General features: G+C 39.2%; 1 protein-coding gene across 2 annotated transcripts in view; it reads left to right on the top strand.

Moving 5' to 3' along the window:
* The first annotated feature begins 662 nt into the window (after positions 1–662).
* Positions 663–12,955, top strand: part of LOC126425013 (atypical kinase COQ8B, mitochondrial) — a 122,071-nt gene continuing 109,778 nt past the window's right edge. For both annotated transcript variants that reach the window (XM_050087919.1, XM_050087920.1), the window contains exon 1: positions 663–1,221. In XM_050087919.1, the coding sequence (XP_049943876.1) occupies positions 1,030–1,221 (192 nt within the window). In that variant the 5' untranslated portion in view covers positions 663–1,029. The remainder of the gene's footprint in view (positions 1,222–12,955) is intronic.

The following is a 12,955-nucleotide window of genomic DNA, read 5'->3' as shown; positions in this document are numbered from 1 at the left end:
GCAGTCGCATAAGTAAACAAACAAGGCACTTTGACACAACTAATATAGAAAGGAGAACAGGGTATATTTAACGAACTGCCAAGCGTAAACTAATTTCCATGTAAAAATTATATATGTTCTTTTGGAGCGTTTATTTGTAATTTGTTTATTCAACATGGCAGTTTACATTACAGTAGCAAAAATGCAGTAGCTATTTAATTCAACAGTTTTGTTTATGTAAAGTATAAACTGAAATCTCCATAACACATTCATAATTATGAAAATACTTGTATATATCTAGATACGGAATAAACATTCACAACACAAGCGATAACAGTGTATATACGGTATACAATTTCGTAATGTCTATTGAACTTTTCATGAAAAGCAGTTTTTTGTTGTCAGGAGAAATTAATGCGCTAGCTCGGGATTTTTATGTCTTTATTTTAATACTATAAACTTTTGCAACAGTAAAACAGCAGGGGAAAAAACTTCGTAGACTAAGGAAAGCAGCGAGACCATGTCCCTTGCGAACACTTAGTCCAAGCAAGAAATCCGTAAAATGGGACTGAAATTATAAGGCTGTTAATAGGCAAAATCTTTCAGATTTTTTTTTTTTTTTTTTTACGTGTGGGTTCCTAAAGCTGCTACTACTGAACATGCTGTACTCATTATAGGGGGTTGACTTGTACCGTTGTCATCTGTGATGCCGAAGCGGGGTATGGTAGCAGGGTGTCGTGTTATGCCGGTTCGGGAGTTGTCGCAATAGTAGAGAAAGTATAGTAAAGAATAATTATTTAGAAGTGAAGATAGCTGTGGAAGTGATGCTTGTGATTGTTAAGAGATTAAGGGGAAGTTGTATCAGTGAAACAGTTTGGCTGTCAAACATCACTGCGTGCATTACGTAACATCCCTTTTTTTAAATTTAGTGTTGTTATACAATCGGACATAACCCCTAAACTCGTGGGCTGCTCTCATTTTATGATCCGATACACTGCGTCATGAATGTTCTTAGTGTAGAATAATTGATTTGTCGTAAATATAACAAACATGTCTCGGGTGTGGAGTCAGGATTTATTGGGCGTCCTGCGCGGCTTGCAGAGCGTTATCGTTGCGACCAGCAGACTCCAAGAAGCTGAATGTAAACTAATTTGGGAAAACTCCAGCGTAAAAGTTCTAACAGAAGAAGCAGTCAACACCTTAGGAAGAAACCTGGATGCTTTATCAAAAGCTGATGCTCGGGTACACATTTGTTTTCTGTACGATTTTTAATTGATATTTTCATAAGTAGGTCGCGACCGCTCAGATAGCCAAGGCGGTCAAATGCTTTGTTTTATGGAGCATGTGTATTTTAAATTGATATTTCAGTAAAAGACGTACCTAGTATTCCATTAGTCATCAACACGCTTGCTATATATTTGAAAGTATGCCCAGAACGGTGTAGTACTTGCTGCTGCAGGTATTGCTGTTCAAACTTATTAAAAATACATAGGCTACTTTATTTACTTTAGGTGTCAGCTGAAAAATGTTTTCATCCATTTCAACCCTGCTTTTAGAGTATAGGGAAATGGTATACTTATGATAAGAGACCAATTTGAACCCCATGTCTTTCCAATAACTGTTAATCCTCTATCCTGCTTTCTTCTTTCTAATTTACACATGGATGTAATTTTTAAAAAATTCAGGTGACGGACAGCATACTGCATCCATTTAAAGGGTACACTCATATGGTGATAGTGTCACTGGCTAAGATGATGATGTATATCCCACCATCTAATTCAGTGCATTTTTATATTGCTTGTTTATATTTATTGTTACACATCTTTATCTTCAGCTATACAAATGCAAAAATTTATCAGATTGTTATGCCAAACTTTTTAAGGCTTGCCTCCTTACTTGACCCCTTGAGGTGGCATCGATGTAGAATAGCAACGATGAATGCTAACATTGGTCCATGTGTAGGACAAATCATGTAGACTGCTTCTGTTGGTATTTTAGAAAAAGGTTAAGAGAATGCCCTTCATATCCCTTCTCACTGTGAGATTTTTGTGAAATTCACAGCCATAATACTAAAAGTAAAAATTTATGTGTAGACTACATGCCCCAGGCTACACTTCAGAATGGAATTTTACACTCTGATGCAGAACTTGAGAACAGTTTACTGGTAGACATTCATCAAGAACCTAAAAAGCCATAATATTCGAAACCAAAAGTAAACAATGCCCTATTAGCAATTCTTTCTCAAACTTTGTCAGTATATTTGGATTGGGAGTGAAAATACCAGTCAATTTAATGTTCGTATGATAAAGGTTTTAACTTTATCAGTAAAAAGGTAGGTGATAGTGTTTCATCTTAAGTTACGTAAAACTTCAATGTGAAGCATTATGTAAAAGGAAGGGCAGTGGATTTTTTCAGAGTCTTAGTTGATTTTCTGGGAGGCCTAATACTCATTTGATAACACTAGAATTTATTGTGCAAAGTGATCAATGGAACACGGAACTAATGAACTAATTCAAGCAATGTAATGAGTAAAGGGAGCTACTCACCATATTACATTACATGGATAAACAGGAATACTTGATAATAGTTATAGGCTTTGATTAATGATGGAGGAAACAACTGACAAATGTCGTAAACAACATGGGAACAATAATGTGATATAGGTGACCAGTTTCTTCAAACTGGTTAAGCTACAGATAAGTCAGTCAGCATAACTAAGGTTTTTGCTTTGCTATTTGTTGGCTCTGTCACCTAACCTAGACCTGGGGCTAAGCCACCGATCAGTGTCTCGCCACCACCTTTTTTGCTTTCACAATTCACTGGCTTTGCTACCTAACAACCAGTCTGTGAAAATACACACCAGAAGGTGATGTCACAGCAGCGACTAACAGTGTGTCACTGTTCAAAGCCGACAATTAGTATCGACTATACCTCGTGGCCCCATTATGTCAATTGTATTCCATGGATCCCACACAAAGTGGTCTCAGAGATGTGAGAAAGGGACTGTATGTTTAATTTAATTTGAGTGTAGTGCAGTGAAAAAAGAAAAAAAATAAATTACTTTACCAAAGTGCATAAACCTAAAACATTAAATTTAATCATGTCTGTTAAGATACTTGCCAGTGAAGTAGAATGAGTTGTCTAGTAGGAAGTTCTTTAATTTGGTGCTAAACTCCACTCAGTTTAATTTACTGCTAGGTTGTTGAATACACTTGTATCCATGTATCTGATTCCTTTTTGTACTAACGTTAGATGACTTGAGGTCTTTGTAGAGATTGTTTTTGATTTTAATGTTATATTCATGCTTTTCACTATTTTTTTGTGAGGAGAGAAATATTGGTAATGACAAGGCATTCTACATCTACATGAATACTCTGCAGTTCACATTTAAATGCTTGGCAGAGGGTTCATCGAACCACAATCGTACTATCTCTCTACCATTCCACTCCCGAACAGCGTGCGGGAAAAACGAACACCTAAACCTTTCTGTTCGAGCTCTGATTTCTCTTATTTTATTTGATGATCATTCCTACTTATGTAGGTTGGGCTCAACAAAATATTTTCGCATTCAGAAGAGAAAGTTGGTGACTGAAATTTCGTAAATAGACCTCGCCGCGACGAAAAACGTCTTTGCTTTAATTACTTCCATCCCAACTTGCGTATCATATCTGCCACACTCTCTCCCCTATTACGTGATAATACAATACGAGCTGCCCTTTTTTGCACCCTTTCAATGTCCTCCGTCAATCCCACCTGGTAAGGCTCCCACACCGCGCAGCAATATTGTAACAGAGGTCGAACGAGTGTAGTGTAAGTTGTCTCTTTAGTGGATTAATTGCATCTTCTAAGTGTCCTGCCAATGAAACGTAACCTTTGGCTCGCCTTCCCCACATTAATGATTATACACATACTGTGAAGGCCTGTGGAGGATATTGTGGATTCATACGAGATATAATTCTTAAAATACCCTTCTGTATTCTGAAAATGCAACTGCTGTAATTTGAAATTTCCTGTATTGCATGGTTTCATGCTGATATATAATGATGAAAAAACAATACCTGAATAGTTCTGTTTTTTCTGGCCATCTGTGGCTCTGCCCAGTCACTCAGACAAGGCATGGTCATTTTGGCTTGGCTTTGGGAGGACATTGTCCTTTCACTGACGACTTCCTTTTACATCGTGAAGAGCCTCAGAACAAACACATATGGTGTCAATAGAACAGAATGCCATTTTTCAACTGAATATTGTTTTTCATTTAAATCGTGATCCACAGCTCTCATAAGACATTTTTGTGTGCAAGTTCCACAGAGCTGCTAAAATCTTTATTCTTCTGGAACTACTTTCAATTATATATCATTATCTGGCAGATTGTAGAATTTTAATGTGGTGTACAACACCACATGACCCTCATTTTTGTTGTGGTCTCAATATAACATATAAATCATGCTGCCAAACCATGGCTAAGAGCAGAGTTGACCACCCATTGTCAAAACAAGCTGCTATTCACAACATGATCGATTTCAGTGGCTGCTTTACAATCCTTTCCTGAGCTACCTAGATTGAAGTTATCCTTGCAACACATCCTTCATTCCTGCAGTCCTCCTGGCCTGAGTCTCCGCTAACCCACTGCATCCGCACCCCTTCCAGGTAGTAACTCCTTCCTTATTCTGCCACCCCCTCACAACCTGATCCCACTTTATCATCACCAGTTGTGGTACCTGTGTGTTACATCCCTATCTCTCACTCCTACTGCTGCCTCCACGTCGCCAGCCCCTCTTCCCCGATCCTCTCGCTCACTACGTGACACAACCACTCTCCTTAGTCTAAGATTTTAGCAGCTTTTTGATGATTACAGAACTGTGTCGTGAATGTTATTTGAGTGCTGATTGGAGGACATTAAATGGTTTTGCTGGAAATATGCCATCTACTTCAAACAATGATTTTATAAGAATGGGCACCATATTTGACCCTGCAACCGTACAAATACATTGCCAAAAGTTTTACTGAGGTTCGCCACATTTGGGCTTGAAATGAATGATTGGTAAGGGGTGAAAATTTGTGCAGCACTTTAATCTGAATTTTCACTTAACATGTGTTACGCAGGATATCAGAGCTCGAGTCCTAGTCCAGCACAAATTTTCGCCTGTTACCATCGATTCATATCAATGCGCAAATGCAGGTAATGTCATTAAAAACTTTGACAATGAATTTGATCAACCGCTAGATCAAATAAGGTGTCTGTTCTTTCGGACATGTCTGAAAGAAAAAAAAAACACACACAAACCCCCCCCCACCTCCCCCCGCCACCCCTCCCCCCCCCCCTCTCTCTCTCTCTCTCTCTCTCTCTCTCTCTCTCTCTCTCTCTCTCTCTCTCTCTCTCTCTCTCTCATGAGTAGGTGACGCCTTGTGTGTATGGTGTAACAGGCTGGGTATTTGGCTCAGATGGGGAGTGCACTCGGATGTCTGAAGTAGTTTAGGTGTCTGCTCGTGTTAAGTGGAAAATCCGACTTTGAGTCCCAGTCCAGCATAAATTTTCACATGTTACCACTGATTCATTTCAATGCCCGTATGTGATTAACGTCATTAAAACCTTTGATGAGTGTAGCATGAGTTTTAAAATTTTGAGTAATCTGGACTTGTCTTGAAGCTATTAGAGAGCAGATTTTAACAGCCTTTGGCTCCTTTTCACAGTTTTTTTGCCTCTGTTAGTGTGCAGCAAGGAAGGTTTAGTCCTTTTATTAGACTAATCTTCACCCCACAAAGTAATATTTTATGTTTGGACTACCACTGTTTTATCTAAGTTTGAAAGGGAAAGGGAAATGTATCTTTTGGCTAGAACAAGTAAAGACCCTGCAGTAGCTGTGCACTACAAAATTACTCAAAATTACTAAGAAAGGTTATTAAAAAATGAAGAAACATGCACGCAACGTCAGAAATCAGTACATCTGACAACAGAGTTAAGGCAATATGGAATATAATGAATCAAGAGACAGGACAACCAACCACAGAAGGGAAATACAGCAGCGTCCAATTCCACCCGTCTTCTTTGACCCATGAAGTCACAAATATGGCGGAAACGACCATCCACTATGACTCCAATATGGCGCCTATGACGTCATCATGTAAACATGACCATAAACACGAAAATACATCGAAAAACCAACACACACATGTTCCACAAAAAACCTAGTGAAACTAATGGGATGAGTGTGGGAAATTGGTGGTTTTTGGCTGGGGACAAAGTAAATATAAACAAATTTAGACACACCACCATACCAAACCACACAAAATGATGAAAAACTGACAACACCAAACTCCGCAAATTCCACTAAACAATATCCTCTGGAATCGGACACTTCCCTTGACCTATGTAGCTCAACAGCAGCTCCTGATCCCACAAATTGGAATTGAACACTTCCCTTGACCTATATAGGTCAACAGAAACTACCGATACCAAATCATAAAACCCAAAACTACAACCACATCCACAATCACCACTACCTCAAAAAACACAACAAACCAACAAAATTGGAATCGAACACTTCCCTTGACTGTTATCCTTAAGACATCTCGACATACAGCTGTCCCTGGTCCAAGACACCGGAACTTTAGTAAGCCTCACATCTTCACGACATACTGAACACTTCACGACTTCATCCAAAAATCGGAATAGTTGAAGAAATTTTATTACAGACAACACACTGTCCCCCATCATCGACGACAACCGAAAACTGTTGGCCTAGTCAGTTATATCCTTACCTATCAAAGACAGAAAAAAAGCAATTTACCAAAATTCCCACACGATGAACGGAAAAAACTATAATAATGTCGAAATAACAAAACTAAAATCGTTAACTCACTGAAAAATATTCCGCTGAAAGCACAGTCCCGATACCATACACATGCAATGTTATCACGCAAATGAACCCCATACGCCACGTAGCACGCTATCCATAAACACACCACCAGAGAGAACCAGCAACCGCAACAATACGCCACCTATAAACACTCCACACATACAAACTAAACATAAAACGTCACATAACACACCACCAGAGAGCACCACCGATCACATCAAAACAACACCTACAAACACGCCACTCTCACAAACTAAATTCCTTGCCGTTGCGACGTTACACACCACAACAGCCTTACGTCACGGGTCAAAGCCGACGGGTGGGACCGGACGCTTCGGTCGACCCCCACAGAAGAGGATAACATTGCTATTGAATTAAATGTAAGGGTTATAAATGACAAGTCACAGCTAGCAGATCTGTTTAATAATCATTTCTTAAACATAGTAGAAAGGATAGGGACCAACAGTTAAAGAGAAAGATCACAGCAATATGTTGAAGAAGTAATTCTCATAAAATTACAGCATATGAATGTGCCACCAACTCCTACTTCTGAAATTTACAGGATCATACATTCTCTCAAGAATAAAAGCACTTCTGGTTTTGATGGTGTTTCCAATAGAGTACTAAATATTTGTTCCCATGCAATAAGTCCAGTATTGTCAACTTTAAAATTTTTTGAAAAGTCCAGTATTGTCTGAAATATGAAATGCATTACTAACTAGAGGCATTTTTCCAGAGAGACTAAAGTATGCCATTGTTAAACCCTTCTTTAATAAAGGTGATAAGAAAGATGTCAGTAACTACTGACCTATTTTGCTGCTGACATAATTTTCCAAAATTTTTGAGAATGTGATGTATTCTAGAATAATATCTCACCTTGGCAACAGTAATATCCTCAGCAAATCACAGTTTGGGTTTCAGAAGGGTTCCTCTACTGAGAATGCCATTTACATGTTCACACCCAGATATTACAAGCATTAAAAACAAAATAGCACCGATAGGTATTTTCTGTGACCTATCCAAGGCATTTGATTGTGTGTATCATAGAATACTCCTAGATAAATGGTGGTTTTATGGTATTGATGGTAAAGCCAACCAATAGATCATGTCATATCTAACCAAAAGAATTCAGAAAGTTGTACTTAGTAGTAATTCAACCAACAGAATCCAGGGACATAATTCTGACTAGGGAGAAATCACGTATAGGGTTCCCCAAGGATCAATCTTAGGTCCTCTACTGTTTTTCATATATGTAAATAATCTATCATCTAATGAACAACAAGCAGAAATAGTTCTTTTTGCAGATGACACCAGTATTGTAATCACTCCCAGTATACATACAGAAATGGAAGAAATGGTGAACAAAGTATCATTGACTGATTTTCTGCGAATGGTCTCCCCCTGAATTTCTCAAAGACACACATTCAGTTCTGCACCTCTAGGGGTACTGCACCAGTGTAACACATGGTGATGAATTAATACATAGCGTGGAAACTTCAAAATTCTTAGGTGTCCGTATTGATGAGAATTTAAATTGGAAAAAACACATTATGGAACTCCTAAAACAACTTAGTTCAGCCACATTTGCACTTAGAATCACAGCAAATTTTGGGGAGAGAGAAATCAGTAAGTTGACATATTTTGCTTATTTTCATTCAGTAATGTGATATGGAATAATATTCTCGGGTAATTCATCTTTAAGCAAGAAGGTCTTCATTGCCCAAAAACATACTGTAAGAATAATAAGTGGTGTTCACCCACAATCATTTCGTAGACATCTGTTTAAGGAGTTGGGCATTCTGATTGTTGCTTCTCAGTATATTTATTCCCTCATGAAGTTTGTTGTAAATAATCCACTACAATTCAAGAGGGTAATGAGGTACATAATTTCAGTACTAAAAGAAAAAAATGACATTCATTACTCAACATTAAGGTTGTCTTTAGCACAGAAAGGGGTGCACAGCGCTGCAACAAACATTTTTGACCACTTTCCCAGTGATATAAAATGTCTGACAGCAAGGTAAAATTTTAAAATAAATTGAAAATGTTTCTTCTTGACAACTCCTTCTATTCCATTGAAGAATTTCTGTGTTTGTAGTGTATAAAAGGTGAAAGGTAGGAATTGTTAATTCAATCTGTATATCTTTTTTTCATTTCAAATAAATGCACAAATTAATTTGCAATTTGAATGTAAAATGACTTGTGTTGTGGACTGGCAAGACAGCCAATCCACAGTGACGGGTAACCGAAAGTCACGTGTTTAACTCACGCAGGCTGGCGTGAGGTCTGAAACAGGATACGTAATGAATGCTATAAAGAAAAGTACGTAGCTGCTGGAATACTTAACTTTAATCCACAATTGGTGAACATTGGTCTTGTTACTGTACATGCTTCATTAGATACATAGCAAAGGATAAATGGCGCCTTGCTAGGTCGTAGCAATTGACTTAGCTGAAGGCTATGTTAACTATCGTCTCGGCAAATGAGAGCGTAATTCTCAGTGAACCTTTCCTAACAACGTCGGCTGTACAACTGGAGCAAGTGCTAGTAAGTCTCTCTAGACCTGCCGTGTGGCGGCGCTCGGTCTGCAATTACTGACAGTGGCGACACGCGGGTCCGACGTATACTAGCGGACCGCGGCCGATTTAAAAGCTACCACCTAGCAAGTGTGGTGTCTGGCGGTGACACCACAACTTGTTCCACATCATGATGATTTATCGTGCAAAATGATTCATGGAACAGGAAGTAACTAACTTACTTACTTACTTACTTACTTATTCACTTGTGCTTGAGTGTGCATTATGTCATGCATACGGTTGTTCATATTTTTATTCCTTGTTTTTATACATTTATTTTCAATTATAGATAATTTTAATTACTTAAAAGGTAACATTTAATGTTTTTTTCCTCTCTCATCCAGTATCCTTTTTAACTTGAGACGGTATTGTGTTAGATATTTTTGACAAAGATGGGTGTCTTCTTTCCAGGCAATCTTGTACTCCTAAAACTGACATAATCACACTTTCTCAGAAAACTGTTTCCATGATACCCTACTGCAGTAACATAATTTGTAGGGAAAGGCTGCTTCAGTGGGTTCATGCAATGATCAACGACAACAATCTTCTTCCTTTTTTCTGCTATTATCTCCAGATAAAGGAAACTCTCCTAAAAGCTAGCACTATTGCAGTGCTTTGTTCAAGTTTATGTGACCAGTCACGAGATTGCAGTAAACATAGTGGAAGATCTTGTGAGGAGCGTAGAAAATTGTAGTCTTATGTAAAATCACTAAGCAGGTCGAAGGCTTCTGCTCAGTCGCTCATCAACCAGTGTGGTGTGATAATAGAAGACAGAAAAAGGAAAGCTGCACTTTTGTCTCATGTTTAAAATCATTCACATAGGAGGATCATACAGGTTTACCGTTATTTGACTGTTGCATATGGTAGACATAGAATAGGCATCCCTTGGCATTGAGAAGCAACTAAAAAGTTGAAAAAAATAAATTGCCAAGTCCAATGGAATTTCAGTTTGATTTTATGGTGTGCACTCTTCACCATTAGCTCATTTCTGAGCCTGCATTTATCATGAATCTCTTGCACAGTGCAAAGTCCCAAGCAACTGGAAAAAGTGAGAGGGACTCCTTTATATAAGAAGGATAAAAAATAGATGCGCAGAATTAATGTTGGTTTTGCAGCAAAATTCTTTGAGCATATGCTAAGTTCAAATAATAAACTTTCATAAGAGAGAGAAGCTTCTGTCCACAAATCAGCACCAATTTATAAAAAAAACATTCATGGGGGGGGGGGGGGGGGGGGGGTGAACACCAACTTATTCACATGATACCCTACGAACAGTGGGTGAAGGGCAAGAGGCAGAATCCATATTCCTAGATTTCGAGAAAGTGTTCTACTTAGTGCCACTTAGTGCCACACTAAAGATAGGTAATGAAGGTCTGAGCATATGTCAGAAATGTGAGTGACCAAAAGACTTCTTAAGTAGTTGAACACAGCACATTGTCCTGTACAGCAAGTGTTCATCAGAGACAAGGGTATCACTAGGAGTGCTCCAGGAAAGTGTGGTAGGATTGCTTTTGTTTTCTGTGTACACGGACAGTGTGACTGGTAGTGTGAGCAGCAATCTGTAACAGTTGCTGACAACTGTGAAGTTTATGAGAAAGTGTCATCTTCAAGGGATTGTAGGAGGCTTCAGGATTACTTCGACAGAATTTCTGCTTGGTGTCAAGAATGTCAGCTCGGCCTAAGGACCGCTTTATACATAGCCACTTAGCAGCAATGCCTGTGGTGTCTGCTGCAGATATGTGGGCAGTTTCAGATGCAGTGACAGCAATTGAATGGTGTCGCTGCTGGCCATCTCAGTGATCTGCTTCACCACAAACGGTGACTGCAGAAAGTGGCTCCGCTCGTGACTATGTGATGAACATAATGGAAGTATTCAGGCTGCTCCATAGCCTCACTAATGTTTCAAGCACAGGAATGCAGCACTGCTAATGCAAGGGCGCAATAGCTGCAGCTAAGAGAAAATGGTAGGTTTGTACTGTCATAGACAATGGCGTCAGATACAGGAACGCGCAACCAGACTGTACAGAAATTTTACCATCGGGACTGAAAAGTGGCCTGCCATGTGAGATCTGAAACATGACGATTACAGCAATAAGATAGCAAAGAATAATGTGTGGTAGTCCATAATTGGGAAATTCGAAACAAATTTCACTAGCTTGCCCGCAACAGAGGAAAACATAATCTGTAAGAAAAATAATGTTTATTTCCAGCAAATAACAATAACACAGCAAATATTGTAGTAGCTACAATGCTATGCAAATTCAGTATGTGCAAAGTTGTATTTTAAGCAAACAAGCTCAGCTGCATATAAGCAAACAAGCTCAGCTGCATAATTATCTCGATTTCAAATTCGAAGTATGTTTGTCAGTTCCGTGTCCTTTTATTCGTGAAGTAATCAGCAAATGCTGTTCGGATGCATATAGCAATATTTCCATATAGATAGCTGTGTGCTGGCATCTCATCCTTCAGTCCAGTAACATAAAGTGTGTCCTCAAACTTATATCCATCTCTGTTCCCAACAAAATAATGAAGAAGGTAGCAAGTTTCTATTGTAATTTGTGGCAAAACTTGTAGAACATTTAATGAAATATCCTTCACTTATTGGTCAGAATTTTATACAATTGGATCAGAGTTTGCAGCGCCACTAACGTGCTGCAAATGTACCATTAAGGTGCATTTGGAGTGCCACTCACGCTTGGTTGGACCACCAGTGTCATTGGAAGCACTGCTCTCGAACTACTGAGCAGCACTACAAAGGTGACCCTGTGTGGAGCTAGTCTGAATGTGGCAAAATGTAAATTAATGCAGATGAGTAGCAACACTGTACTGTGATGTTAAAAAACAGTATTAATGATGTGTGGCTTGACACAGTCACGTAGATTAAGTGTCTAGTTATAACATTGCAAGTGATGTGAAATGGAATGGACGTGTGAAGTCAGATGCAGCTAAGGTGGCTACTGACTTGTGTGTATAGAGAGATCTCTGGGGGAGTGTAGCTCATCTCTAAAGAAGGCTGTACAAACACGTGTGTGATCAAGTTTGTAACTGTTTGAGTGGCATCGTGGTTTTTTTTATACTATGCGTGGCAAAATGGCACCATCCAAAATCGGCAGCAAGGCAACTGTGGTGCATCACAGGCCATAGAGGACAGTGGTGAATGACGGCTGTGGAGATGTGTATGGGTGAATAGATCCGCAACTTGAGCCATTGACTGCCCATATAAACCGAGGTGCTACCAACAGTGTCTCCTCAATGACTGTTCAGTGAACATGGCTGAGTATGGGTCTGAGTAGTAGGTGCCTGGTTCGTGCACCCGCGGTGGCTGCTGTTTGTCAGTAATAAAGCCTGGAATCTCCATGCCAGTGCCGAACTGGACATCCACTGAATGGCGGTGGACAGCCTTTTCAGGTGAATTGCATTTTGTCTTACTCTGGACTGTAAGGGGTGAAACATCTGAAAGCAAACAAGGATGGAGTATTATGTTCTGGGGAATGTTTCTGTGACATTCCGTGGATGATCTTGTCGTCCTGAAAGGCACAGTAG

This window comes from Schistocerca serialis, chromosome 10 (genome assembly GCF_023864345.2).
Source record: "Schistocerca serialis cubense isolate TAMUIC-IGC-003099 chromosome 10, iqSchSeri2.2, whole genome shotgun sequence".
NCBI classification, from domain to species: domain Eukaryota; kingdom Metazoa; phylum Arthropoda; class Insecta; order Orthoptera; family Acrididae; genus Schistocerca; species Schistocerca serialis.
Note: the sequence above shows the minus strand (reverse complement) of the source record. Positions and strands in the feature narration are given on the sequence as shown.